Consider the following 25,556-nt stretch of genomic DNA (forward strand, 5'->3'; position numbering starts at 1 on the left):
CAAACCCCAAGTACGCACCCCCCCCTCCCCCCCGACCCCCAACATCCTGCCCCCCAAGTTTCCTGGAAAGACAGAAAGTGCTGACTTTTGTATGCTGGAGGTAAACGCTTGGTCATCTTTAACACACACACTTCAGCTGTGTGTGTGTGTGTGTGTGTGTGCATGTGCATGTGTGTGTGTGCGTAGAGATAATAGCAGGACATCCTAGATCGGAAGTGTTGTTTGTCCCTCCTGGAATTTGTGCCGAGTCATCAAACATGCTCTTCCTGATGCTGAGCGAGCAGCGGCGTTGCGTTCCCGGCTTTCCCGCCACTATGGAGGTGCTGTGGAATGAAAGAGCAGCGGTGTCCGCCATGTGGCTGGGAATGGAAGTGCACACAGACTTTTCATGAATGGAAGCCAAACGATTTATTGTGAAAGTTTCCATGCTCATTTTGCAGGCGTTGGGAAGAAGTCCGAGGGGGGCGTGGCCGCGTGGGCTCACTTGCAGGTGTGCGTGTCGCTCATGCTCTCGCAGCGCCTGCAGCGCACGTAGCAGCACCACACAAACTTGCACGCGCAGCGGTGCACGTGGCGTTCCACGTGCGTGTTGTAGCCGCGGCCGCAACACAGCAGCTTGCAGCCATCGGCCCCGCTGGAGGTGCGGTTGCAGCGGCGCCCGCCGGTCCCGAAGACGCCCCAGCGGTGGTTCTCCAGGCAGTAGTTGGGTGACTTGTTGACAAAGACCAGCTGGTGTTTGTCCACCGGGGGCCGCGGAGGGGGCTCCTTCCTCCTGCTCTTCCTCCACACCTGGACGCTGTGCTCGTAGCGCTCCTTCAGATACTCGCCCACGCGGCCGAACGGCGCCATGGTCCTCCAGCACGTCTTGACGCCGCACGAGCCCGACACGCCGTGACAGCGGCAGTCGGTAGACATGGTCATGACGACGGCCTGCGGGGCGAAGAAGAAGACGTCGCACTTTTGACCGGAGACCCCAACAACAGCAAGAACAGGAAGGGGCGGCCGACCTGGCGCCCCGCCTCGCTGTTGTGCACGTTCATGTTGAGAAGAGCGTGGCCTCTGGCGCCAGTCGATGCGTTCTTGGCGGCGTGGTCGATGAACCTGCGGCTGAACCAGGTCCCGTACTGGACGTGGTCCGAGCAGCCCCCCCAGTGCCAGCCCTCGGCGGGAGAGCCCGCCCCCTTCAGGCGGGCATCGCAGCCGCATTCGCTCACGTTGCCGTGGCTGCAGAAGCGCGTGACGGCGTGGACCAGACCGGCCGCCATCACCGCGTACAGAAAGGCGGTTTCTTTGGTTCCTTGGAGGGAGGAAGAAGCTGTCCTTCACAATAAAAGTCACAAATACACCATGAAAGGTGGAGACGTGTTCCTATCTCACCGCTCGTCAGCTCGTGGCCAAACACGGACGGGTGTTCCCGAGTGGAGCAGTTCCAGCGCTCGTGTCGGAACTGGTTCTGACACTCGCTGATGGCCAGTCGGGCCGCGTCCCGGATGCTGGGCACCAGGAAGCTCCTCTTCCGGCACATGTCCCTCTGCTGGACACTCAGAGGAAGTTCAGAGCAGCCTGCCACCTTGGCTTGACCCGCAGAACTCAGACCCAACAACCTTGGGGTCAAATCCCACTCGTTAAAATGAGCTTGAAATCCCTCGTTTCACTCTTGTAAAGGTTAGTTTCATAAAGTCACCTTATTTTACTCCATGAGGTATCCTTGTAAAGGTTAGTTTCATAAAGTCACCTTATTTTACTCCATGAGGTATCCTTGTAAAGGTTAGTTTCATAAAGTCACCTTATTTTACTCCATGAGGTATCCTTGTAAAGGTTAGTTTCATAAAGTCACCTTATTTTACTCCATGAGGTATCCTTGTAAAGGTTAGTTTCATAAAGTCACCTTATTTTACTCCATGAGGTATCCTTGTAAAGGTTAGTTTCATAAAGTCACCTTATTTTACTCCATGAGGTATCCTTGTAAAGGTTAGTTTCATAAAGTCACCTTATTTTACTCCATGAGGTATCCTTGTAAAGGTTAGTTTCATAAAGTCACCTTATTTTACTCCATGAGGTATCCTTGTAAAGGTTAGTTTCATAAAGTCACCTTATTTTACTCCATGAGGTATCCTTGTAAAGGTTAGTTTCATAAAGTCACCTTATTTTACTCCATGAGGTATCCTTGTAAAGGTTAGTTTCATAAAGTCACCTTATTTTACTCCATGAGGTATCCTTGTAAAGGTTAGTTTCATAAAGTCACCTTATTTTACTCCATGAGGTATCCTTGTAAAGGTTAGTTTCATAAAGTCACCTTATTTTACTCCATGAGGTATCCTTGTAAAGGTTTGTGTCAGCGTCCCGTTTGTCTTAGTTCCGGTTTTGGCTCTTATTTTGGTAGCTTTGCCTGTTTTTCCTGGCCTGTGTCCGCCCGCCCGCCTCGAGTTTTTTCCGTTATCACGCACACCTGTGGCTGATTTGCGTTTCCCTTTCATCTGGTCCAGATGCGGCATCTTAGTTGGTCTTAGCTTGCCACCGACAGCTACTTTTTCAGAATAGACACTTTACCGGGGGTCCCTAAAACGAATGAGGAAGGACAGCGAATGACGAATGACAGGAGGGCCAAGGACAGAGGTGTCATTCCTGCATGCCACCCACAAGGATGGCGAATGACACACTTGTGATACGGAATGAAACACGTTTAAACAGAACAAAGCACTCATCCAGTATCATTCCTTGATCTAAATGACAGCTGTGGTGATCGGCACGTTTTTAATACGGAATAATACCAATTTACAGAGATACAATTCTCTCTCATTCCTGAATCACAGTGAAAACAGTGAAACTATGTTACAGTACATTAAAGGCCTGTCATTCGCCGTCTTTCACGGATTGAGGAATGAGAAGGAATGGTAACTGACTTCTATGTATTTATGTACAAGTGTACATTCAAGCCTTTCAGTCGCCATACTTCTGAATTAGGTCAAGGAATGACACGTTTGCGGCCTTTGTTCTTTGTAAATGTGTGTCATTCTATATGAAAAATCTGTCATTCCCCATACTTTTCAATTAGATGAAGGAATGACACTGAACGCAGGCTTTGTTTTTTGTAGATGTGTCATTCCAGATTACAAGTGTGTCATTCCCCATATTTGTAGGCGGGAAGCAGGATAACGATCTTGTGTTTCACTGTGATTCAGGAATGAGAGAGAATTGTATCTCTGTAAACCGGTATTATTCCGTATTAAAAACGTGCCGATCACCGTAGCTGTCATTTAGATCAAGGAATGATACTGGATGAGTGCTTTGTTCCGTTTAAACGTGTTTCATTCCGTATCACAAGTGTGTCATTCGCCATCCTTGTGGTGGCATGCAGGAATGACACCGTCTGTCCTTGGCCCTCCTGTGGGGACCAGTCATTATACTGACCCACTTTCATTCGTCATTCGCTGTCCTTCCTCATTCGTTTTAGGGACTCCCCACTTTACCTGCCGTGGGAGCTCCCGTGTCTGCCAAAGCCACAGCCGAGACGACGGACAACTGTAACGCCTTCAAATGTAACTCCTTCAAGTAAAACGATCCTTTACCAAGTAACTCTCGTTTGTATACATATCTCGGTTTACATCATCCTCGGCCTAGCTTGTGTTAGCTACCGAGCTAGCCGGCCGTCAGCCATCGTTAGACCTACTTGGTCACGAGGCACCAGCAGGGAAAACCCGCCAAGAAATGCCCTTTGAAGTCCCTGGGAACATCTTAGTCCGACCCCATGCAGCAATCCCCATCCGCACCTTAGCGGGTACTATCCATCCGCGGTGCAAAGTAGTCCCCTCTTCGTGATATTGTAGCGAACGCAGCTTAATCGCATGTCAACACTTGAAAACTGGTCGGAGCTCTTTGAGCTGACATCGAAAACGGACTGTAGTCTTTTACACCTTAATGATCTTTATTAGAAGACACAAAAACATGATTATTACTTGTTGTATTGTCTGCCTGTAGCCAATCCGCCATTGTTGATGCCGTTCACTGTTATTAACGTGTTGCTCCACATCTTTACAATTGCTATTACAGACCATTACAATACTTTGGAATACTACAATACAATACTAATATTACAAACGATTATAATACTTTGTAATGCTACAATACTAATATTACAAACGATTATAATACTTTGTAATACTACAATACAATAATAATATTACAAACTATTGTAATACTACAATACAATGCTAATATTACAAACGATTATAATACTTTGTAATACTACAATACTAATATTACAAACTATTATAATACTTTGTAATACTACAATACAATAATAATATTACAAACTATTGTAATACTACAATACAATGCTAATATTACAAACGATTATAATACTTTGTAATATTACAATACTAATATTACAAACTATTATAATACTTTGTAATACTACAATACAATAATAATATTACAAACTATTGTAATACTACAATACAATGCTAATATTACAAACGATTATAATACTTTGTAATACTGCAATACAATACTAATATTACAAACTATTATAATACTTTGTAATACTACAATACAATACTAATATTACAAACTATTATAATACTTTGTAATAGTACAATACAATAATAATATTAGAAACTATTATAATACTTTGTAATACTACAATACAATACTAATATTACAAACTATTATAATACTTTGTAATACTACAATACAATAATAACATTACAAACTATTGTAATACTACAATAAAATACTAATATTACAAACTATTATAATAGTTTGTAATACTACAATACAATACTAATATTACAAAGTATTATAAAGTTTGTGATACTAATTGTAAAGATGTCGAGCAACATCTGTAATCCTATAGGATTATAAGTATTATGATGATTACTCATTTTTAAAAATGCTATCTATGAAATAGAAATCATAATAAATATTAGTTATCGTAAATGTTTGTAGTAATGAATGATAATTACAAGTTATTAATAGAAGTGTTAGAAATGATCAGGGTAATGATTAGAAATAATCCCAATTCTTAATAATTGAGCATTTTGATTATTTATGCATATATATACACAATATGTATTTTTTTTTTTTTTTTGTGACGCGTGCGCGCGGTACTCACATCCAACTGGCCCCGCAGCTCAGCGGGCACACGCACACGCACAGCAGCAGCACGGTCACCGTGCACACGCGTCGGACCCGGCTCGTCTCCATCATGCGTGTCGCGCGTCGTCTTCTTGCGCGTGCGCCTGGAGAGGCTGCACGGCGGCTTCCCGCGCTACGGAGCGCCGCGCCGCCGCCGGTTCCGATCCTGAGGCAAATCCCGGACGAGGCCGACGGCGTGCGGGTGAAGAAGGAGCCCTCCGGTCCGCGGGCCTCCTCATTGGACCGGCGCGGTGTCAGAAGCCGGTGACGTCACAACGCGTCGCTCGGGCGCTAATGGCAGTCACGTGACCGAGCCGAAAGTTTGCACCCAACTGCCGAAGATGAAAGAATCTTTGACTTGGCGCAACCCCGCATCAAAATCGTACATGAATATACTTTTATAATATACTTTTCTAATATACTTTTATACAGCAAATACATCAGTCATATACATCAGTCATACTCATCCTTCCACACCAGGTGGAGGTCGGACTAAACCATCATCTGAATGACATTGGTAGCTTCCATAAAAGCCAAATGAAGTGAAGAAAGCAAAAGTAAGTCCAATTCATGGATGGCAACCGAAAAAGAAAGCAAGACCAATGGCATTGTATGGAAAACACTTCGTTTCTTTACTTTCTTTGCCTTCTATTCCACCTACAAATGTGTCTGATGGTTTTGCCTGACCCTGTATTACAGTATTACAGTAGAAGTATAAACTATATATATATATATATATATATATATATGTATTACAAGATAGAAAACACAAGCTAGAAAGAAGAGTGCAGTATAGGTAGAGTATATACTATAGTATATACCACACGGTGTACAATGAGTATTTTCCACTTCCTCCAATTGGAACTAGTTAGTAGAATGTGGTCCCAGATCCAGGTGGGATCTCCTTGTCACGGCGCCGACGTTGGAAGCCACCTGGACCGTCAAGGTTCCGTCTTTCAAAGTCCCGGGTTTGATGCTCCTGGCAAAGTCTAAACGGAAGGAGACCAGGCCTCATTCGGGTCCAGGACCTCCCCCTGTCTTGACGGACGGCCCGCGGGATCTGCGCCGGACGGTGGGTAACGCTGAGGATCTTTCCGCAAAGTAGAATGACCGTCTTCCCGCGTCCCAGCTCTGCAGCCATGGCACGCTGCCAGAGGCCTGATGATGGAGCTAGATGAGTCCAGGTCCATGACTACTTGTTTCTCGGTGAGTCTTGGTCTATGTGGATATTCTAGGCTCATGTGTCTACTAGATCTATTTCTAGGTCAATGTTGGTGATGATCCACTATTCTAGACGGTCTGGGTCCATGGGACCAGGTCCTATGTACTAGATGGTCTCGGCCCACGGGTCTACCGTTCAGGATGTTCTCGGTGAGTTTAGGTCCTCGGACACAGGCGACTGAGCAGGATGTCAGTGTACACTTGGTTGACGGCTCCTGTCACGTGATAGGATCCCACCCTTGAGGGCGGGTCCATGGCGTCCGGCCGGCTGCCACGTTGGGTCGTGCGGGGGGCCGGATCAGTCCGGAACTTGTCCACCTGGCGACCAGGACAAGTGTTGGTGCGGGATGGTGGAAGCACGGCGGGACAGACAGAAAGTCGGCGTTCACCTGGTGGAAGTGGCACGCGCATCGGCCCGGCAGGAAGTCCTGGTACCGACCCACGGTGATGGCCAAGGTGTCAATCACCTCGAAGGCATGATGCTTTGCTGCGGAGATGATGTCCTGGTTCTCTCGGGACAGCTGCTGGATCTCCTTCTGAAAGATGCCAAAGAAGAAGGAGCTCCAACATGTCGTCACGGCGACCAGGATGACAAACCGCAGAACAGACCGGACTGCGAGATCGGATCCCGTCCACGGGAAGATGGAAGCCCATCCCCAAAGACTTGACCACCACTTGGACTCCACCGAGGGACTCGCTGAGGACGATGGGGGACACCCGAGTGATGCGGTTTCTGGAGGACAGCATTTGAAGGGCTCACCTGTCCAGGACGTCGCGGACCGCCTGCAGGTGCTTGGTGTTGAGCCACTGGACTCCGCCCACCACCAACACGGTCAAGTTGGAGTTCGCCAGAGGTCCTGACCTTCGGGGTGCGCATGTGCCACATTGAAACAGGTCAAAGGTGAGAAAGATGGCGTCTCCTCACCTGCGGAGCAGCCGGGTCAGCGCCTGCTTGAAGGTGGGCCGCTGCTTGTGGTCCAACCAGAACTGAGGATAATACGAGAAGCTGACCCACGTGCGGCCGTGGTTCAGGTTCTTGTAGACCAGCGTGTCATGGGACTTTACCCAGTCCACCAAGCTGGAGTTGAGCCGCTCCAACAGGAAGTACATGATGCCCCGATTGGTCGAGTCCCCGAGGAATAACACCTGCAGGGAGCGATAGGGCAAGGAAGCAAGGAAGCAAGGGAGGATGGATAAGACCTCACCTTCCTACGTGTCATACACTCCTGCAGCAGGGGGCGCTCCACCACCGGATGGGAACAGCCGTCTGGTTGCCAGGCAACCTCCCGCCAATCACAGGTCCTGGTGTCGGAACAGCCGAGACACGGAACCAGCCAGCGACCTGACACAAACACCTCATCAGCAGCAGATCACCTGCAGGTCAAGGTGGGAACGCACCTGCGGCGTGTCCGGACGTGCAGGCAGGAAGTGGGCCGGGCGGTCTGGAAAATGGTTCCAGACCACAGGAACGACCCGGAAGAACCCTAAGTCCACAATCCTGAAAGAGAACCAAAGGACATTTCATCTTTGGATTTTGGAAGATCATTTTGGGCATCCATCCATCTTCTACCGCTTATCCTCACTAGGGTGGGGGCGCGGGGGTGCTGGAGCCTATCCCAGCTGCCCACCCTGGACTGGTGGCCAGCCAATCCCAGGGCACATATAGACAAACAACCATTCACACTCACATTCATACCTATGGACAATTTGGCAACAAAGCTAGCATGGTTTTGGAATGGGGGGGGGGGGTACCCGGGAGTACCCGGAGAAAAGCCACGCATGCACGGGGAGAACATGCAAACTCCTCACAGAGATGGCCGAGTGGGGAATCCAACCCAGGTCTTCCCATCTCCTGACTGCGTGGCCTTCATGCTAACCACTTCCCACCGTGCGGCCCTAAGTTAAGCTAATATAAGCTAAGTGGAAGTCTTCTTCTCGGGCGGGTGGTGTCAAAGGTCAAATAAACCCAACCAGCTCAGCATGGGAGCCGCCACGTCTGGCCCAGACTTCAGAGCCGACCCGCCGCCTCACACACACACCAGAACCACGCACACGCTCTCTGATCCGTACCAGCATACACTCCTCCTCTTCTTCTGCTGCGCCCGCCGCCACTTTCAACATGGCGGCGCCACATTCTGCACGCCGGTGCCGCAGCTCGCAACAAAGTGACACAAGAAAACTTAACAGGGATTTTCTTGTTCATACCTCAACTCGGCCAGAACCTTCAAACGGAACCGCACACACAAGCGTGCACGCACGCACACACACGCACGCACGCACACACACACACACACACACACACACACACACACACACACGTGCACACGCGCACAGTGACGATTTGAGTCTGGACAGATTTTCAAAACGTATCAATAAAAAAGACAAAGCAGGACTTCCTGTCCCTGCTCTACTTCCTGCGGGCTGCTCAGCTGACTCACCTGTACGTAGCCACAGGTCACATGATCTCCAAACATGGGCAGGCTGGGCCGGCCCTCGCGGAACACGTGGACAGTGTAGACGGCCACCACTGTCTCGCCGCCGTCCGTCACCAGGATGCTGATGCGGTTGCGTCCCAGGCCGACGGAGACGGTGGACACCCTGTGGAAGGGACCGCGTCACCCCCCTGAAGCGTGAGGTCAGCGGCCGGCACCCGTCTCACCTGGGTCCTCGCCGCTCGTCCAGGCGGACGCCGCAGCCGGCGTCGGCGGGCTCTGCGCGGACTTGAATGGTCAGCGTGTCAAAGGTCACGTCTGCGTGGTACTCCTTCACGTTGGGGCTGAAGGGGGGGCTGAGCGTGAAGGGGGGGTCGGAGTAGATCTGTCGGAGGCGGGCGTCCACGCATGAACCTGAAAGTGCAGGCAACCAATCACGAGGCGGAACGCCGGCATCGCTCACACCACGGCGCCGTCTCACCTGCGGTCGGATTGGCCGAGGCCTGTGATTGGTCGTCCCTGTGGCACGAGACCATCTCGTTAGCACGCGGACCAAAACGCTGACAGAAGAGACGGAGCCTCACCTGCCGACGACGTAATGGCGAACCACGGCGAGCAGCACGTCAGACAGACGGGTTGCGGCGCAGGACCTGGACACGCTGGGACAGACCTGCACGCATCACACGTCAACACCACTTCCTGCTCGGAGACAAAAGCCCTGGCCAAGGTTTACCGGCTGGAAGGGGGACGGCGCCATCATGTGACCGTGAAAGTCCCGCAGAAGTAGAAACTGGTCCGCAGGCATCCTGACGCCACTCGCCTCTGCGAAGACACGCTGACAGCGGGACAAACATCACCCTGGTCTCTGGACGGGCCGACCGGTCACATGACCCTCACCTGCTCATCGTCCGGCTGCGTCTCCGAGGACAACAGGAAGCGAAGCGTGTCCTCCAGGATCAGGTCTCTGGTGACCTGTCTGTCAAAGTCCCTGTCACTCAGAGCCGATAAGGTCAAGCCAGCGTCCACCTGCACACGGACAGACCAATCAGAGGACACGCTGACCTCTGCTGGACCTTCTGGTGAACTTCAACGGGAACAGGAAGTAGGAGAAGGTGGCACCTGAGTGACGAGCGGCGTGATGGAGCCGCTGAAGAGCAGCGTGAAGGTGAGCAGCTGGTAACACAAGACGCACCTGAAACACAGCACCTGTCAATCATCACGAGCGCCATCTCCCACCTGCTGCGTGTTTACCTGGTCGGCTTTTTGGCCTCGTCACTGGCCGACACCGCCGCCTCCAGCACCTGACCTATGACCCCCTTGGTTTGTTCCAAAGCCTCTTGGGAAGTCTTGGCTGAGAGGAAGCCGCCGAGCTGCAAGCAGGGGACAGTGCTGACCAGGGGGGGGAGGGGGGGTTGCGGCGCGCCCACATTCACCCGACAGTTACCCGTGTGGCCCTCGACATCTGATTGGCTGTCACCACGGCAATGTCATGCAGGAAGGCGGTCAGCGGCCTCACGGAGGTCACTACGACGTACGTGTTGACCACGCCCACCGGGCCGGCTTCCATGGCGGACGACGCACTGTTGGAACATGGCGTTAAACACGCGCACGCACACGCACGCACGCACGGACGCACACGTGCGCACCTGGCGGCTCTGACGAGGCCCCGGGGGGAGGTCTGGTTCTGGTGGGCGGGGCCACAAGCAGGAGGCATGATGGGTAATCCACGCACTGACAAGGACAGAGTGAAGACTCTTACATCAGAGAGGAGCTTTGACGGGAACTGGAATGAAACACAACATTCTTCCTTCTGGACTTCCTGCTGGCAATGCCAACCAGGCTCCTGGCCCGGTTCTACAAGGACCCGATGGCACGTGGTAGCGCTCCACCAATGGCGTCCTCGGAGGGACACGGTCTAATGCCTTTTCCAAGTCCACACAGCACAGTAGACCGGTTGAGCAAACTCCCATGTCCCCCGCGGTCCCTTTGCAAGGGTGTGGAGCTGGTCCAGTGTTCCACAACTGGGACCAAAACCACATTGCGCCTGTAGCCAGGGTTGTACCCTTCTCCCCAGCCCCCTGGAATAGATGTCTTCAGGGAGGCTACGGAGTGAGACCCCCCAAAGTTGGAACACACCCTCAGCTCACCCTTTTTGAAAAGGGGGCCCACCACCCCAGGCTGATAAATCCAGGGGGACTGTTCCTGACTTCCATGCGATCCCTGGGCATCCTCAGCCTTGAGAACTCGGGCCGAAACTGGTCCATCCCCCGAGCTTTCTTTTGGCACCCCAGCCACAGGGGTGGACCCATCCACATCCTGTCCTCAGACTGCCGAGTGTGAATCACGTTCAAATGCCAATAGAAAGATGCGTGGACCTGAAGGCACCGCTCACGCTAAACTACTTTTTCATGGCGTCAGCATGCTGTGTGGAGCCGGACTTGGCGGAACCAACGACCTCCATTTCAACTCCGCTTGGGAGGTCCCTCACCTGTCAGCTGACACAGCTCCGACACGGACAGCGCCCCCACCAGGCCGGGCAGCAGGTTGACCTGACGCACACAGAGGGGCATCATGTGACACCAGGGTGGGCTGTGACTGGCTGGCCTGTGTCCATGTGATCTCACCCTCTGATGTGACCCGAGGTGCGAGAAAGCGACCTTCCGCAGACAGCTCTTCTCCGACGAGCTCAAACACAGCAGCAGGCTCCACCCACTTTCCCCTATAACCATGGCGACACACACAGGAAGTCATCGTCTGTGATGGTTTGGTAGATAAACATCAACATCCTCTTCCTCTCGTCACCGATTGACTTGAGGAGCACGTTATGGCGTACACGTGTGGTCTGGAGCCTTCGGGCTGCTGCAAGAGAAAAACAGGAAGTAGCCTGTCAAAACAAAAGAGCTGCACTGAAGGTGGAACATGTGGAAGCAATTTGGATCCGTCGGAGTGGTTGGACTTCTGGGAGGGTTTCCATGGCGACAGCGCACACACACACACACACACAGCAGCTGCTGTTCCTGAAACATTTGGAGTTTCTTTGTTGTGTCAGGTCAAAGGTCACATGTGTTTACCTGTTTAGGGTGAGCAGGCGTGCCTGTCAATCAACTGCAGGCTGCTTTTAGAACTGGCCAACTAATCAGGCCTACGAGCTTCCTGGATCTCCATGGATCTCCATGGATCACCGAAAGATGGACCGTACCTTGACCGTGCCGCAGAAAGCCGCTGGTCTCCGGGCAGGTGGACTCGTGGATCTCAAAGTCCAAGTCGCGCAGAACTCTGCGGTACAGCTGGGCCTCGGTGTCGGCGTGTCCGTGGGGACCCATCAGAACCAAGGCCCGGCGCCGCCCACTTATCCTGCGGGACATCTGATGGGAAACAACATAGTCGTTAACACGACAGCTAAAGTCAAACTTCAGCCCCCCCGGCGTCACGTGCCCGACTTGCTGTTTGACAAAAAATGATTCCCCCCCCCCAAAGTTGGACGGACGTGCACGCCCGAGGACTCAACGGAAAGTTCACACATGCACGCCACTCACCCGCAGCCCCTCCAGGACTTTGACCAGCTTCCGCGTGTCCTCGGCCAGGAGGTCCGGCGGCTCCTGGGCGGCTCGCTGCGGGCCGGACGGAGCACGCTGGCCGGGGAGGCTCCGGTAGAAGAGGCAGCCCGCCGCCCCGAGCAGCACCAGCAGCGGACCGGAAAGGCCTCGGCGGCGGCGGCTCAGCATCTTCGTGGGACGCCTCTCCTCCTCTTCATCATCTTCATCTCCTCTTGCCGACAGCGCAGATCCACCGGGAGCGCCACCGGAACCATGGCGGCGGCGGAGCGGCCCACTCGGCGCGGAGAACTAGTGGTTCTGATCCAACCGGGCTTCCTCCTTTCTTTTCTCGCCGTTCACGAGTTCGGACGTGCACGCGCCCCTCCCCTCGGCTATTTCTGGAAACCACGCGCACACAAGATAACGTGGTCTAATTGTAGAGTCGAGGGGGCGGGGCCAAAGCCGCCAACTGACGTGCCACGTGGCAGTTTGAGAGGATGAAAACAAAGCAGGAAGATCTTTGAAGAAGCAAAGGAGACTTTTATTCTGTTAAAAAGGTGGACTTTATTTCCTTGACGTCTACTTGTGGCGGCTTCCTCTGCGCTTCATGGCGGCCGTGCACTGCGGACAAAACCACTTCCCTTTGGGCGCTTCGCTCAGACCCACGCAGCCGTAGTGGAACCACTCGATGGGACACTGGAGGACACGCCCACGTTAGCATAAGGCACTAGCGAGCGCGGACTTACGTGTATGACTTACATCCGTGTTGTCGCAGCCGACCATTTCGCCGTAGGACACCTGTGGAGGAAGCGCAGCGTCAGCGCAGGCCGAGGGGCGGGACAAGATGGCGGCGTCTGACCTGGTTACAGATGCAGTAGCGCGGCTCGTTTGGGTCGTAGGTCCAGTCCACCTGGCTGTTGGCCTCGGCCTCTGGCAGCACCGAGGCCTGCTGGGAAAGTTCCTGCGCCAACGCCGATGAGGACGAGCAGGACGACAGCGAGGAGGACGACGAAGATGAAGACGACTGATGGCTGGAAGACTTCACGCCGCTTCTGGAGAACAAACAGAATGAACGCCGCCGCGTGCCGCCAGTCAGGCTCTGTGAGGGGCCATCTTACTTGGACTTGCGGCCCCGGGAGTCGGAGGCGGCGGCGGCGGCGGGGGCGAGTGTCTGCGTGAGCGTGGACGCCAGGGCGGAAGACGGGTATGGCGAGTTGTCACGTGACAAGGAAAAGTCTCGGCTGAGCTGGAAGTCGTTGTTCTTGATGGCCTCGTAGCTCGCCTTCAGGCTGGACGTCCTGCGACCCTCCTTCATCTGCACATGCACGCACTTTAACCTCCCACCTCAGCTTGCGCCGCCTCGCCCGTCACGTGACCTCACCTGTGCTGTGGCCTGCACGGCCTGCGCGGCCGCCATGGTGATGGCGCCGGCCCCCGCCCCCGGCCCGGTGGGCAGGGAGCTGAGGCTATACGAGGTCAAAGGTTGTGAGGAGTTGACGCTGTAGATGTTGTTAGCCGAGGACGGCATGCTGTTGCTGCGACAACCTGAACGACAATTAAGGCGCAGCAGGTGAGCGGCAGGACGCCGGTGGGGGGGGGGGCATTTTGCGCACCTGGCGTGTTCTCTTTGGAGGCGTCCGACGTCAGCGTGGACAGCAGCGCTTCCGACTTGAACTTCTTCTCGGGGATGTGTTCCGTCGTGTGGTGCATGGAGGCATTGTACTTCCTCTCTGTTGCCACGGAAACCCAATCAACAAACCCAGACAAAGAGGTGGCAACGTTGCACGAGCATGACTCACTTTCGGCGGCGGCGTGGGAGTGGATGTGGTGGTTGTTGACGGGCTGGGACGGACTGTCCATCTCCAAAGAACCTGGAGGACAAAACACAAAGTGAGCGGAGTGCGGCGTGGCGGTCTCTCTCTCTCTCTCTCGCTGACTCACGTCTTTCCAGGATCTCTGTGATGCCGGCGTTGTCCGCCTCCAGCTCCATCTTGAACTTGGCCAGTTCTTGGTCCAGCTTGCGCAGATGCCGGTCCACCTGAGCACCAAACCAGAGGAGGCAAGTGACATCTAGTGGCGGCAGAATAAACTACACCACAAAACTGCCAATATTTTTCACCAAAATACGCAATTTCTTGCCCCACGCAGAAAAGAGGTCATTCATCCCAAGTTTCTATTACCTTGAAGGCACCACAATCGTGTGCTTTGACTTCAGACGCTAGCATTTGCTTGGCTATGTTAGCACCAGCTTCCACAGACATGAGGAAATGAGCTAAAGATCTAACCTAGCAAGGTAGCACCGTGTACCCAACTTGCCCTGGCAGTTCTATAGAGTCCCTACATCAGGCCATGGCTATATTTACATTTTGACATGAGAAAATGAGCTAAGATGCTAAGCGTATCATGCTAGCACCTAGCAAGATAGCACTACGTACCAAACGTGCCCTGGCAGTTCTATAGAGTCCCTACATCATGCTGTGTGTATTTGGATGGAAACATGAGTACATGGGCTAAAATGCTTACTGATAGGACTTTGCTGCACTTTGTTCAGCGGTCCTTGAAGGCACCATATGCGACACGAGATGCAAACATTACAGGCTACTACAGGCGAGCACGCTTGCTAGCGTAGCAGTGTAGTCACTCCAGCCGTCGCCAAGGGGTCGCCAACCCAAGTAGTGAAAATGCACATTTGGGGACGAGACCTGGATTGTGTGGCCGGCGAACCACAGCAGCTGACGAGAGAAGGGTAGCGCTCTGGAGCCGAGTCACTTTTATTGCAAATGTTCCACCAACATTTCTTTTTCTTATTAGTTCCTGAAACATAATCACTGAGAACACGACCACTAGTTTTGGACTCACCAGGTCATAAATCTGATTGGCCAGCTGGACCTTCTCATCAGCGTCTTCCAGGGCTTTATAATAATCCTGACAAAACACAAACACGCATTTGAATACGGGCGCGTCAAAGCTGCAAGGCACCGTCTCACCTTTTTAATGACCTCCATCTGCTCTTCACGCCACTCTGGCTTGTTCTTCTTGGCGTTGACGAAGAAGTCTACCACTTTCTGCTCCAGCTGGTCAGTCGCATCTGCAAATGTTTAAAAACACTTGATGTGTCCCACAATTCCAATCACACAGGATCAATAATCTTGTCAATGATGAGGCTGGGTGATGACGTGGTGAACAGGAACAGATGGATGCATTGAGAGGAGGCGCCATGGTGGCAGAGGTTTGTTTGTGTGTGCAATCAAGTTCGGTTGGCCGGCGACTCAATGTGCTAGCTTGCTAGTGCGTAGCAAGCCAAGATTTCAGTAGTTTCGGTGCGATTGAGTTGGAGTGTAGTAGCAGTGGTTGACTGCCTTCGTGCTGCACGTACTTTGGACCTGCAGGTCCATCTCTCGCATTTCCGTAAACCTGTCGCGAAGGTCCATGGGAAGCTGCTCGATCACTGCACACCAAGAAAAAAAACGGTTACCAGGCTAGCTCGGCTAGGCTAAATGTCAGACAGACACACGCCGGCAAATCAGACACATTTAATGAACAAAATGCTTTGTTGGCAACTCGGACGGCTCCTAACAGTCAGATACTCACTCTCGAGATAATCCTCCAGGTACAACATAGCGCCAAATTGGAGGTTTAGCGTGTTTAATGATACAAATAGTGTCTTTCAAGATGGCGCCGTCAGCCGTTGCCTCGCTCGGGAAAAAATAGCTCCCTGTGAGGTCAGAGTCGTGACTCACGCGCCAGTCTGTGCCGTGATTGGTCCAAATGGAAACAGGCGTGAGCGTTTGTGTTGAGCGAGGCGCAGAGGCATGATGGGAGTTGCAGTTTCAAAACAAAGACGCGCTGCCGTTTGTGTGTCGGATTCGCGGATTCGCCGGAGTCGCGATTTTAACGCAGGCTGGCGAGCGGTTAGTGCGCAGGCCTCACAGCTAGGAGACCAGAGTTCAATTCCTCCTCCTCGAATCCATCTCTGTGTGGTGGAGTTTCTCCGGGTACTCCTGCCCCCCCCCCTCCAAAAACATGTTGGCCACTCCAAATTGGCCATAGGTATGAATGTGAGTGTGAATGGTTGTTTGTCTTTATGTGCCCTGGGATGTGGACCGCTGGGATAGGCTCCAGCACCCCCGCGACCGCCGTGAGGATAAGCGGTAGAAAACGAATGAACGACTGAATATTATAACGCCTGGAGTCACGTGACGTGTTAGAAAAGCACTCCTCGACTCGTCCTAAGAATTCACTCTGAGAAACTTTAAACCCCCAAAAGTCGAACAAATGAGATGACGGCGTCGTCACGAGTCCGATTGACGAGGGTCGAGTTACTTTGGGTCACATTCCTCCAAGCCCGAACCCCACCCCCCATCCGAGAACGGACATCCTGCCTCCCCGTGCACGAGCAGAGCGCGTCTATTTTAAGTATCAGCGAGCATGCGCAGAGGAGGGCCACACGAGAGCGCACCTGTCGGATTCCCCGGCAGAGGACGTGCGCGCGTCTGACAGGCTTCGACTCCGGTACCGGGACCGGCCCGATCCGAACCGGCTTGCCGCCACGGTCCCCCGAGCCGGATGAGGCCAAATGGCGCGACAGGACGCCGTGCGCTGCGTGCGCGTGCTGCTTTACGCGCTCAACGTGCTCTTCTGGGTATTTGGACTTTTACTTTTACTTTTACTTTCAGCAACTTTTGATGGTGACGCAACGGTCACGTGCAGGACGCATTTCGACATTGTCACATGTTATTTGCGGGGGGTGCGCGTGCGTGTCCGCAGCTGATGTCAGCGTGCATCCTGGGAGTGGCGGCGTGGATTCGGGACTCCTTGAACGCCGTCCTGACCCTGACGGCTCACACCAGGTCAGTGTGGACCGACGGCGCCGAACCCCAGCGATCCTGGCTGAGCGTGCGTGCGTGTGCGTGTGCGTGTGCGTGTGCGTGTGCCAGGCTGGAGGAGGCGGCCGTGCTGACCTTCTCGCCGCTGGTCCATCCGGTGCTGGTCCTGGCGTGCTGCTTCCTGCTGATGGTGGCCATGTTGGGCGTGTGCGGCACGCTGCGCTGCGACCTGCTGCTGCTGTCATGGGTACTCCTCGCTTGATTGGCAGGTGGGGGGCGGGGCCGGGTGTCCTGACGCCGGATGTTTGTTTTAGTACTTCGGCAGCCTGATGCTCATCTTGTGCGTGGAGCTGGCCAGCGCCGTTTGGACCTACGAGCAGGTGACGCGCACCCACACGTGCGCGCGCGCGTGCTATCAGCAGACAGGTGACACTGCGTGTGTGTGTGCGTGCGCACGTGTGTGTGTGTGTGTGTGTGTGTGTGTTTAGCCCCCCGTGCAGCGCTCGGACATGATCAGCCTGAAGTTCCGGATGTCCAACTTTGGCCATCACCACCACCAGTGGCTCACGCACACCTGGAACGCTTTCCAGACAGAGGTCATACGCGCGCACCCGCGCACCCACGCACCCACGCACCCACGCACCCACGCACCCAAGCACAAGTGAGGCCAGCTGTGTGTTTGATTCCAGTTTCAGTGCTGCGGTGTCATCTACTTCACCGACTGGCTGGAGATGACGGAGATGGAGTGGCCGCCCGACTCGTGCTGCTCCAATCAGTACCCAGGATGTGCCGGCCACGCCCACCGCCACGACCTCAGCGACCTCCACCAGGAGGTGAGTCCCCCCCCCGCCGGGAGGCCCTGTTGGCGCCGTCTTGTGACGGGCGCCCTTTCTTTCAGGGTTGCGGTCCCAAGATTTTCTCCTTCATTCGCGGGAGCGCGCCGCTGCAGCTGCTGCGCTTCCTGGGCGTGGCCATGGGCGTGGCCCAGATCCTGGCCATGGCGCTCACGCTGACTCTGCTGTGGGCGCTACACTACCGCCACAAGCTGCACACGGACTCCCCGCTGACGCCCGCCACTCACGAGGCCTCGCCTCCGGCCCGCCAGCACAGCGGGTGTGAGATGGAGCGCGAGCGCCATGGAGGCCCGCCTTTGGTTCCTGGAAGCTGATACAGGAAGTATGAAAGCTCCGCCCCCACACCTGACAGCTTGAGACACAGCCTTCCGTTTATTGAAAACCTTCCACAAGAAAAGCACAAAGAATTCATCTTTCATGACACATGCCTCATGTACAGTAGCTATGAAATATATGGATGTCATATGCGGCTAGCCTAGCGTGTGCGTTGTCATTATCTCCAGCTAGCCAAGCCGGCTAGCCAAGGCAGCTAGCCAAGCCGGCTAGCCAAGGCAGCTAGCCAAGCCGGCTAGCCAAGGCAGCTAGCCAAGGCGGCTAGCCAAGCCAGCTTCCTTGAGTCCAAACCTTCAGCTTGTCCACCCCTACTGGGACGGAACCTTCAGAGCTCAGAAACCCGCTCCGTCGTGGCGAGCGGAGTCAGGCTGCCGACGGACGGCCGCTCGCCTTTCAGCGGGACCGCCTCCTGGATCCTGGCGTTCAAACTGGAACGGCTGCGGCGGAAAGACCGGCAGGGAAATCATTAATGAAGTCATGAAATCATAAAAATCACAAAAGAAATACAGTAATAATAATAATAATAATAATAGAAAGTCATAATGAATGATAGTAAATATACGACCATAAGAATACAACATACAGAAAGAATGTCATATTTAATCATTTGTTTTGAACAATACTAATAAATAAATAAATACCCCCACAACAACAATCCAAATGCTCTCAGGACGTCTTTGTCTCTCTGCTGCCACCTGTCTGCCATGAGGTGCAGTACACTGCCCTGCACCTCCTAAAATGCTGGATGTGTGTTGACCATAATCATCATAGTAACAATCATAGTCATAATCATAGTCATAATCATAGTAACAATCATAGTCATAATCATAGTCATAATCATAGTCATAATCATAGTAACAATCATAGTCATAATCATAGTAACAATCAGTAATAATCATAGTCATAATCATAGTAATAATCATAGTAATAATCATAGTCATAATCATAGTAACAATCATAGTAATAATCATAGTCATAATCATAGTAATAATCATAGTCATAATCATAGTCATAATCATAGTCATAATCATAGTCATAATCATAGTAACAATCATAGTAACAATCATAGTCACAATCATAGTCATAATCATAGTCATAATCATAGTCATAATCATAGTCATAGTAACAATCATAATCATAGTCATAATCATAGTAACAATCATAGTCACAATCATAGTCATAATCATAGTCATAATCATAGTCATAATCATAGTCATAATCATAGTCATAATCATAGTCATAATCATAATCATAGTAACAATCATAATCATAATCATAGTCATAATCATGTGTAATAACAGCAGTTATTAGCAGAGGATGAGTTCCCACCTGTAGGCCAAAGGTTGCGGCACGCAGACCTGCACATGGCTGCCGGTGGAGCGACGGAGGTCAAAGGTCTTGCGGGTCCAGCAGGTGGAGAAGGTGGGGGATGGGGAAGAGGAGGCGCCGGGAGCTTCCTTCGGCGGCGTCTCCTCGGCGCAGCTCCACTCCGACGTGTTGGGGTCCGCAAAGTCGTGGTTCTTGGAGGACGAGAACGGGAAGCGGTGACCTTTCCAGGTGCGCACGTGAGCGTGCACGTGAACTCACCGTGGTTTTTTCCAGGCAGTGCAGGAGGTGATGGTGCTGCGCCTTCATGCCGCCGTCTGCCTTGCACGCCAGCGCCTGCCCCGCCTCTTTGGACGCCTTCAGGGCAGAGACAAAAAAAGAAGTTTGACCCTCAGGGCGTCCCGGGACGTCCAAACAGCACACAAACCACCAACGCATTTGCACGCCGGGAAGGAAGAACGCAAGCCGTAGGCTCAGGACCAAGACGAGAAGAAGAAGAAGAACCAATCAGCGTCCGTCATGCAGCACGGCCACCCAATGAGCAGCGCCGGTCTTACCTCGGGGTCAGCTTCGCTCAGCAGTTTGTGGCGCAGGTAAGCGTTGGCGCCCGCCTTCTTTCCGGCGCTAATTCTGGCCAGCCGACTTTTCTGTGGGTGAAACACACGCACGCGTTCCCGCAGGTGACGTCACACTCGCTAGCGGAGCTAAGCTAGCGGAGCTAAGCTAGCGGAGCTAAGCTAGCGGAGCTAAGCTAGCGGCTCACCTTCTGCGCCCGCCTCTTCTCTGCGCGCTGGCTCTGCAGGTAGATGCGGCTGAAGTTGGACACGATGACGGGCACGGGCAGCGCGATCACCAGGACGCCGCTCAGGGAGCACATGGACCCCACGATCTTGCCCATCACCGTCCCCGGAACCATGTCCCCGTACCTGGGGAACGGGATCAGAGGTCGGTCAGGCTCCTCCCCTTCCTCCTGCTAGGCACCTTTCTTACCGTTGACCTTTGACCCCAGCACACTTTTCCTCTTTCATCACGTCACATTCACTGATCCATCAGGAAAGAGGAAGTGGAATGATCATCCCCAAGGTGCTAACGGACTAGCATCACCCAGCTTTTATTTTGAAACCATCCTTTTCGCTCCATAAGTGCACACTTGTGTACTTCTGTATGTAAGTGCACACTTGTGTACTTCTGTATGTAAGTGCACACTTGTGTACTTCTGTATGTAAGTGCACACTTGTGTACTTCTGTATGTAAGTGCACACTTGTGTACTTCTGTATGTAAGTGCACACTTGTGTACTTCTGTATGTAAGTGCACACTTGTGTACTTCTGTATGTAAGTGCACACTTGTGTACTTCTGTATGTAAGTGCACACTTGTGTACTTCTGTATGTAAGTGCACACTTGTGTACTTCTGTATGTAAGTGCACACTTGTGTACTTCTGTATGTAAGTGCACACTTGTGTACTTCTGTATGTAAGTGCACACTTGTGTACTTCTGTATGTAAGTGCACACTTGCCACCTGCAGTTGAAGGAGTAAGTGTGTACTGACAGGCGTGGATGTGGAACAACACTACGCGGTCATCAAGTAAGTGCACAGTGTATACAGTACACTTGTTGAAGTGCACTGACGTGAGTATTCCGTTGGAGTCGATCGAAGCTCCGCCCCCTGCCGCATCATCAGGTAAGTCACCAAAATAAATGCCTTTTCAACAAAGGAAGTGCTTTTATTTTGAAGACAGCTTGTGAGCGAATGATCGCCAGTGATTGTTCTTATTCTTCTGGTTAAAAAGCAGGATCAAAAGGTCACGTGATGGGCCAATGACGATGCGCGCTGGCCGCCACATGACGCAGGACTTTTGTGGCGCTCACGTGCACACTGACCTTTGCGACGAGGGAAACGTGCACGAGCCCGTGTTAGCGTTTGCAGGAAGGACGCCGGTGGCCATCTTTAACCAGGGTCATGTGACGCCACGTGCGTGCGCTGATGCAACGTTGTTGCGTAACACGTGTGCAGACGAGCCCTCGCACGTTGGAGGCGACACCTGAACACACCTGACATCACCCCGCCCCCGCCCTGTTACCACGGAAACCTCAGCATCATGCTAGCCCCATTAGCATGTGTGTGCGTGTCATGGTGATCATGTCTCAGCAGCGTGGGTCATGTGACTAAATAATAAATGTTAGGGTGGCGTGGCAGAGAAACACGATACACGCACGATACAGACACGCGCACACGCAATACAGACACGCGCACACGCAATACAGACACGCGCACACGCAATACAGACACGCGCACACGCAATACAGACACGCGCACACGCAATACAGACACGCGCACACGCAATACAGACACGCGCACACGCAATACAGACACGCGCACACGCAATACAGACACGCGCACACGCAATACAGACACGCGCACACGCACAAGGAAACACGCCACGAGAGCCAAGGACAGGAAGTGACGTACCCCAGCGTGGTCATGGTGACGATGGTGTACCAGAAGGCGGCGGGGATGGAGGTGAAGGCGGAGGCTTTGGAGGTCTTCTCGGCGTAGAACATGACGGTGGCGAAGATGATGATGGCCATGGTGAGGGTGAAGAGCAGGAAGCCCAGCTCGGAGGCGCAGCTCTTCAGCGTGTAGCCGAGGATGCGCAGGCCGGCCGAGTGGCGCGAGAACTTGAAGATGCGGAAGACGCGGAAGACGCGGAGCGTGACGAAGGCGCCGCTCACGTCCTCGTTCTCGGGCATGACCAGGCCGATGTAGTAGGGCAAGATGGCCACCACGTCGATGAGCGACATGACGCTCTTCACGAACTTGAAGCGGCAGGGCGCCGCCACCAGGCGCAGCACGTACTCCACGGTGAAGATCATCACACAGGCCGTGTCCAAGCAGAAGAAGGCCAGCTCGTAGCGCTCCCCGCACGGCGCCGCCCTGACCCCGGCGCCGCACGGGACCGTCTCCACCACGTTGGCCAGCACGGACACGGCGATGAAGAAGCCCGTCACGTAGTAGAAGACCAGCGCCGTGGTGGACGTGTGCGGGTTCTCGAAGGCGCGCCACATGGACTCCCGGAAGTTGACGTCCGCCGAGACCTGCTCGTGGCCGGTGTCGGCCTCCTCCTCGTCTTGGACCTGCTCCTGGTTCTCCCTGCGCCGGTCCTTGTAGTCCTCGTAGCAGCAGTCCCCGATCATTTCCGGGACGATGCCGAAAAAGGTCAGCTCCTCGTCAAAGGCCGAGATGCAGTCCTGGCGCGGGAAGTGCAGCTTCCCGGTCCGGTAGAAGTTGAGAATGTGTCGGAACAGGTCCGGGTCTCGGTCGAAGAAGAACTCGTGGTTTTCCTCCTGAAAGAAGAAGTCCCTCTCGGAGCTGCCCAGCAGCGTGTCGGGGTATCGCTCCAATGTGTCCCGCCAAGTCTGGAATCTGATCCCGCTCACGTTCAGCACCAGCACGCCACCTTTCCCGTGCTGCGCTTCCAGCGGGGCCGCCGGCATCGGCGCCCTGGCCACCGGCATCCACCCCACGGCCGCCGCGCGTGCCAGCGGCAGCCATGCCGTCGCACCCATCGACATTGCCGACGTGACCTGCTGGGGCTTCACGCCGAGGGGACGCCTGCGCTCGCCGGGAAGCTTTGGTGCGCCGGCTTCATTCCCGAAAGCCAAAGGTTGCTCTTCCTTCCTGCTGAGACGCCACGGAAGGCGGGAATGAGGCCACTGCCTCGCCGTGTCGCACAGGTGATGCCACATCAGCCCTCCCCCGGACTGGAACTCCGCCCCCCGGGCCTCCCTCCTCCTCCTTGTGTGCGTGTGCATCCATGTGTGTGTGACTTTGTGTGTGCTCATCTTGGTCTTGAATAAGAAACAGGAGGCGTCGCTTTACGTGGAAATCAGGACGCACACGCACGCCGACAAAGATGTTCAAGCTAACGTGGCTAACATGCTAACAGCCATCCCGTCGTCTGTGTGACAAAGGTCAAAGGTCAGGTTACCCTATAGCCGCTAGCATGCACTAACACATGGAAAGACTTGAGAGCGCACGTTGTTGTGTCACGTGAGCGTGCACGTGTTGAGCGGGCGTGTTTTGATGTGTTGTATCGGTTTTCATGTGGCGCCTCGTGGGGATCATGTGACCCAAACCTCCCCCAATTATTGATGAGCGATTGGCTGATCCTCTTTTACTTTGAAGGAACAAACACTTTTTTCTCTTCTACTGGGGAGATGACATGACCCCCCCCTCCCCCACATTACCAGCCCCCATTGACCCCCCCCTCATTCATTCTGCTTCTATTTTAGTCATGTGACCTTACATCGCCTAGAGCACAAGAAACACACAAAACAACAAACATAAAGGGTGAACTATAGGGACTAGAAGAGGACTAGCAAGACCAGGAGGAGGGCTAAGGGTGGACTATAGGGACTAGAAGAGGACTAGCAAGACCAGGAGGAGGGCTAAGGGTGGACTATAGGGACTAGAAGAGGACTAGCAAGACCAGGAGGAGGGCTAAGGGTGAACTATAGGGACTAGAAGAGGACTAGCAAGACCAGGAGGAGGGCTAAGGGTGGACTATAGGGACTAGAAGAGGACTAGCAAGACCAGGAGGAGGGCTAAGGGTGAACTATAGGGACTAGAAGAGGACTAGCAAGACCAGGAGGAGGGCTAAGGGTGGACTATAGGGACTAGAAGAGGACTAGCAAGACCAGGAGGAGGGCTAAGGGTGGACTATAGGGACTAGAAGAGGACTAGCAAGACCAGGAGGAGGGCTAAGGGTGGACTATAGGGACTAGAAGAGGACTAGCAAGACCAGGAGGAGGGCTAAGGGTGGACTATAGGGACTAGAAGAGGACTAGCAAGACCAGGAGGAGGCCTAAGGGTGGACTATAGGGACTAGAAGAGGACTAGCAAGACCAGGAGGAGGGCTAAGGGTGGACTATAGGGACTAGAAGAGGACTAGCAAGACGAGGAGGGCTAAGGGTGGACTATAGGGACTAGAAGAGGACTAGCAAGACCAGGAGGAGGGCTAAGGGTGGACTATAGGGACTAGAAGAGGACTAGCAAGACCAGGAGGAGGGCTAAGGGTGGACTATAGGGACTAGAAGAGGACTAGCAAGACCAGGAGGAGGGCTAAGGGTGGACTATAGGGACTAGAAGAGGACTAGCAAGACCAGGAGGAGGGCTAAGGGTGGACTATAGGGACTAGAAGAGGACTAGCAAGACCAGGAGGAGGGCTCAGGGTGGTTCTTGGTTAGTTTGGAAGTTGGAGGTCATGAGTCTGCTGACTAATTTGTGGGTCTAAAGGTTAAAGGTCAGTGGTCTAAGGTGGGACTAGACCAACACAAAGAAGAAAAGAAGGGAGAGAAGAACAACTCCATGGAGTCTGGTGGTCTGGCCTGCACAAAGAGCCAACATGGGTGCCCCCCTCCCATAGTAGCTCAGACAGAGTACCCCCCCCCCCCCCCCCCCCCCAACCTCCAATACGTGGAAGACCATGGATGGCTTCTATATAACACTTCTAGAACAGGTCATGGCTCAGCTGGAGTCTACCCCAGTTGACTTTGAGAGGTGGGGTTCCATGGAAAGATGGATGGATGGATGGATGGATGGATGGGTGGGTGGGTGGATGGGGGATGTGGGATGTGGGATGGGTGGATGGATGGATGACAGATGGATGGATGGATGGATTGATGATTGATGGATGGCTGGATTGATGGATGATGGAAGGATGGAAGGAAGTGACAAATGAAGTGTAGGGATATTTCAATGTGTGGTAGTTTGGCGCCCCTGCAGGACAACTGCTACTTCCTGGAATAAGACCCCGCCCAAGAAGCCATGACAGCGTGTCGTTATGAGAATGTTTTATGTTTTATCAGATGCGTCACTCCAGCAGCGAGT

The 25,556-nt window shown here is 53.2% G+C and overlaps 5 protein-coding genes across 9 annotated transcripts; 1 reads left to right on the forward strand and 4 right to left on the reverse strand.

Annotated features, from left to right (window-relative positions):
* Positions 1-108: 108 nt before the first annotated feature.
* Positions 109-5,326, reverse strand: wnt16 (wingless-type MMTV integration site family, member 16). Of its 4 annotated transcripts, none has more exons than XM_078791213.1 (4): positions 5,114-5,326; positions 1,378-1,604; positions 1,008-1,297; positions 109-930 (listed from the first exon to the last, which is right to left on the reverse strand). In XM_078791213.1, exons 1-4 carry the CDS (start codon positions 5,206-5,208, stop codon positions 481-483), a joined length of 1,062 nt encoding a protein of 353 aa, XP_078647339.1. In that variant the 5' UTR covers positions 5,209-5,326; the 3' UTR covers positions 109-480. The 4 variants fall into 4 exon arrangements, with proteins under 4 accessions (XP_078647339.1, XP_057923474.2, XP_057923475.2 ...); XM_058067491.2 differs by lacking the exon at positions 5,114-5,326 and adding an exon at positions 3,471-3,514 and having other exon boundaries at positions 110-930; XM_058067492.2 differs by lacking the exon at positions 5,114-5,326 and adding an exon at positions 3,671-3,782 and having other exon boundaries at positions 111-930.
* A 246-nt stretch (positions 5,327-5,572) lies between these two features.
* On the reverse strand, positions 5,573-12,694 carry cped1 (cadherin-like and PC-esterase domain containing 1). Of its 2 annotated transcripts, none has more exons than XM_058067433.2 (21): positions 12,326-12,694; positions 11,989-12,154; positions 11,414-11,508; positions 11,278-11,338; positions 10,436-10,520; positions 10,234-10,369; positions 10,041-10,159; positions 9,909-9,981; positions 9,687-9,815; positions 9,523-9,624; positions 9,374-9,459; positions 9,271-9,308; positions 9,017-9,203; positions 8,796-8,955; positions 7,756-7,855; positions 7,563-7,699; positions 7,283-7,503; positions 7,118-7,219; positions 6,967-7,054; positions 6,747-6,893; positions 5,573-6,675 (listed from the first exon to the last, which is right to left on the reverse strand). In XM_058067433.2, exons 1-21 carry the CDS (start codon positions 12,512-12,514, stop codon positions 6,514-6,516), a joined length of 2,583 nt encoding a protein of 860 aa, XP_057923416.2. In that variant the 5' UTR covers positions 12,515-12,694; the 3' UTR covers positions 5,573-6,513. The 2 variants fall into 2 exon arrangements, 1 of the variants encoding a protein (XP_057923416.2); XR_013627488.1 differs by having other exon boundaries at positions 6,529-6,675; positions 7,118-7,214.
* Positions 12,695-12,844: 150 nt separating this feature from the next.
* Positions 12,845-16,294, reverse strand: ing3 (inhibitor of growth family, member 3). The gene is made up of 12 exons (XM_058067479.2): positions 15,917-16,294; positions 15,702-15,773; positions 15,313-15,413; positions 15,185-15,250; positions 14,267-14,363; positions 14,125-14,196; positions 13,939-14,055; positions 13,707-13,870; positions 13,444-13,640; positions 13,185-13,377; positions 13,085-13,123; positions 12,845-13,021 (listed from the first exon to the last, which is right to left on the reverse strand). The coding sequence occupies exons 1-12, from the start codon at positions 15,942-15,944 to the stop codon at positions 12,905-12,907; spliced, it is 1,263 nt and encodes a 420-aa protein (XP_057923462.2). The 5' UTR covers positions 15,945-16,294; the 3' UTR covers positions 12,845-12,904.
* tspan12 (tetraspanin 12) lies at positions 15,469-19,014 on the forward strand. Its single transcript, XM_058067493.2, has 7 exons — positions 15,469-16,967; positions 17,093-17,175; positions 17,263-17,398; positions 17,466-17,531; positions 17,640-17,747; positions 17,841-17,984; positions 18,050-19,014. The coding sequence occupies exons 1-7, from the start codon at positions 16,902-16,904 to the stop codon at positions 18,317-18,319; spliced, it is 873 nt and encodes a 290-aa protein (XP_057923476.2). The 5' UTR covers positions 15,469-16,901; the 3' UTR covers positions 18,320-19,014.
* kcnd2 (potassium voltage-gated channel, Shal-related subfamily, member 2) lies at positions 18,387-23,319 on the reverse strand. The gene is made up of 6 exons (XM_058067467.2): positions 22,137-23,319; positions 20,428-20,590; positions 20,222-20,311; positions 19,926-20,021; positions 19,668-19,858; positions 18,387-18,775 (listed from the first exon to the last, which is right to left on the reverse strand). The coding sequence occupies exons 1-6, from the start codon at positions 23,237-23,239 to the stop codon at positions 18,664-18,666; spliced, it is 1,755 nt and encodes a 584-aa protein (XP_057923450.2). The 5' UTR covers positions 23,240-23,319; the 3' UTR covers positions 18,387-18,663.
* Positions 23,320-25,556: the final 2,237 nt, after the last annotated feature.

This window comes from Doryrhamphus excisus, linkage group LG6 (genome assembly GCF_037039965.1).
Source record: "Doryrhamphus excisus strain RoL-2023G ecotype Guam linkage group LG6, RoL_Dexc_Guam_v1.1, whole genome shotgun sequence".
In the NCBI taxonomy this organism is placed as follows: Eukaryota; Metazoa; Chordata; class Actinopteri; order Syngnathiformes; family Syngnathidae; genus Doryrhamphus; species Doryrhamphus excisus.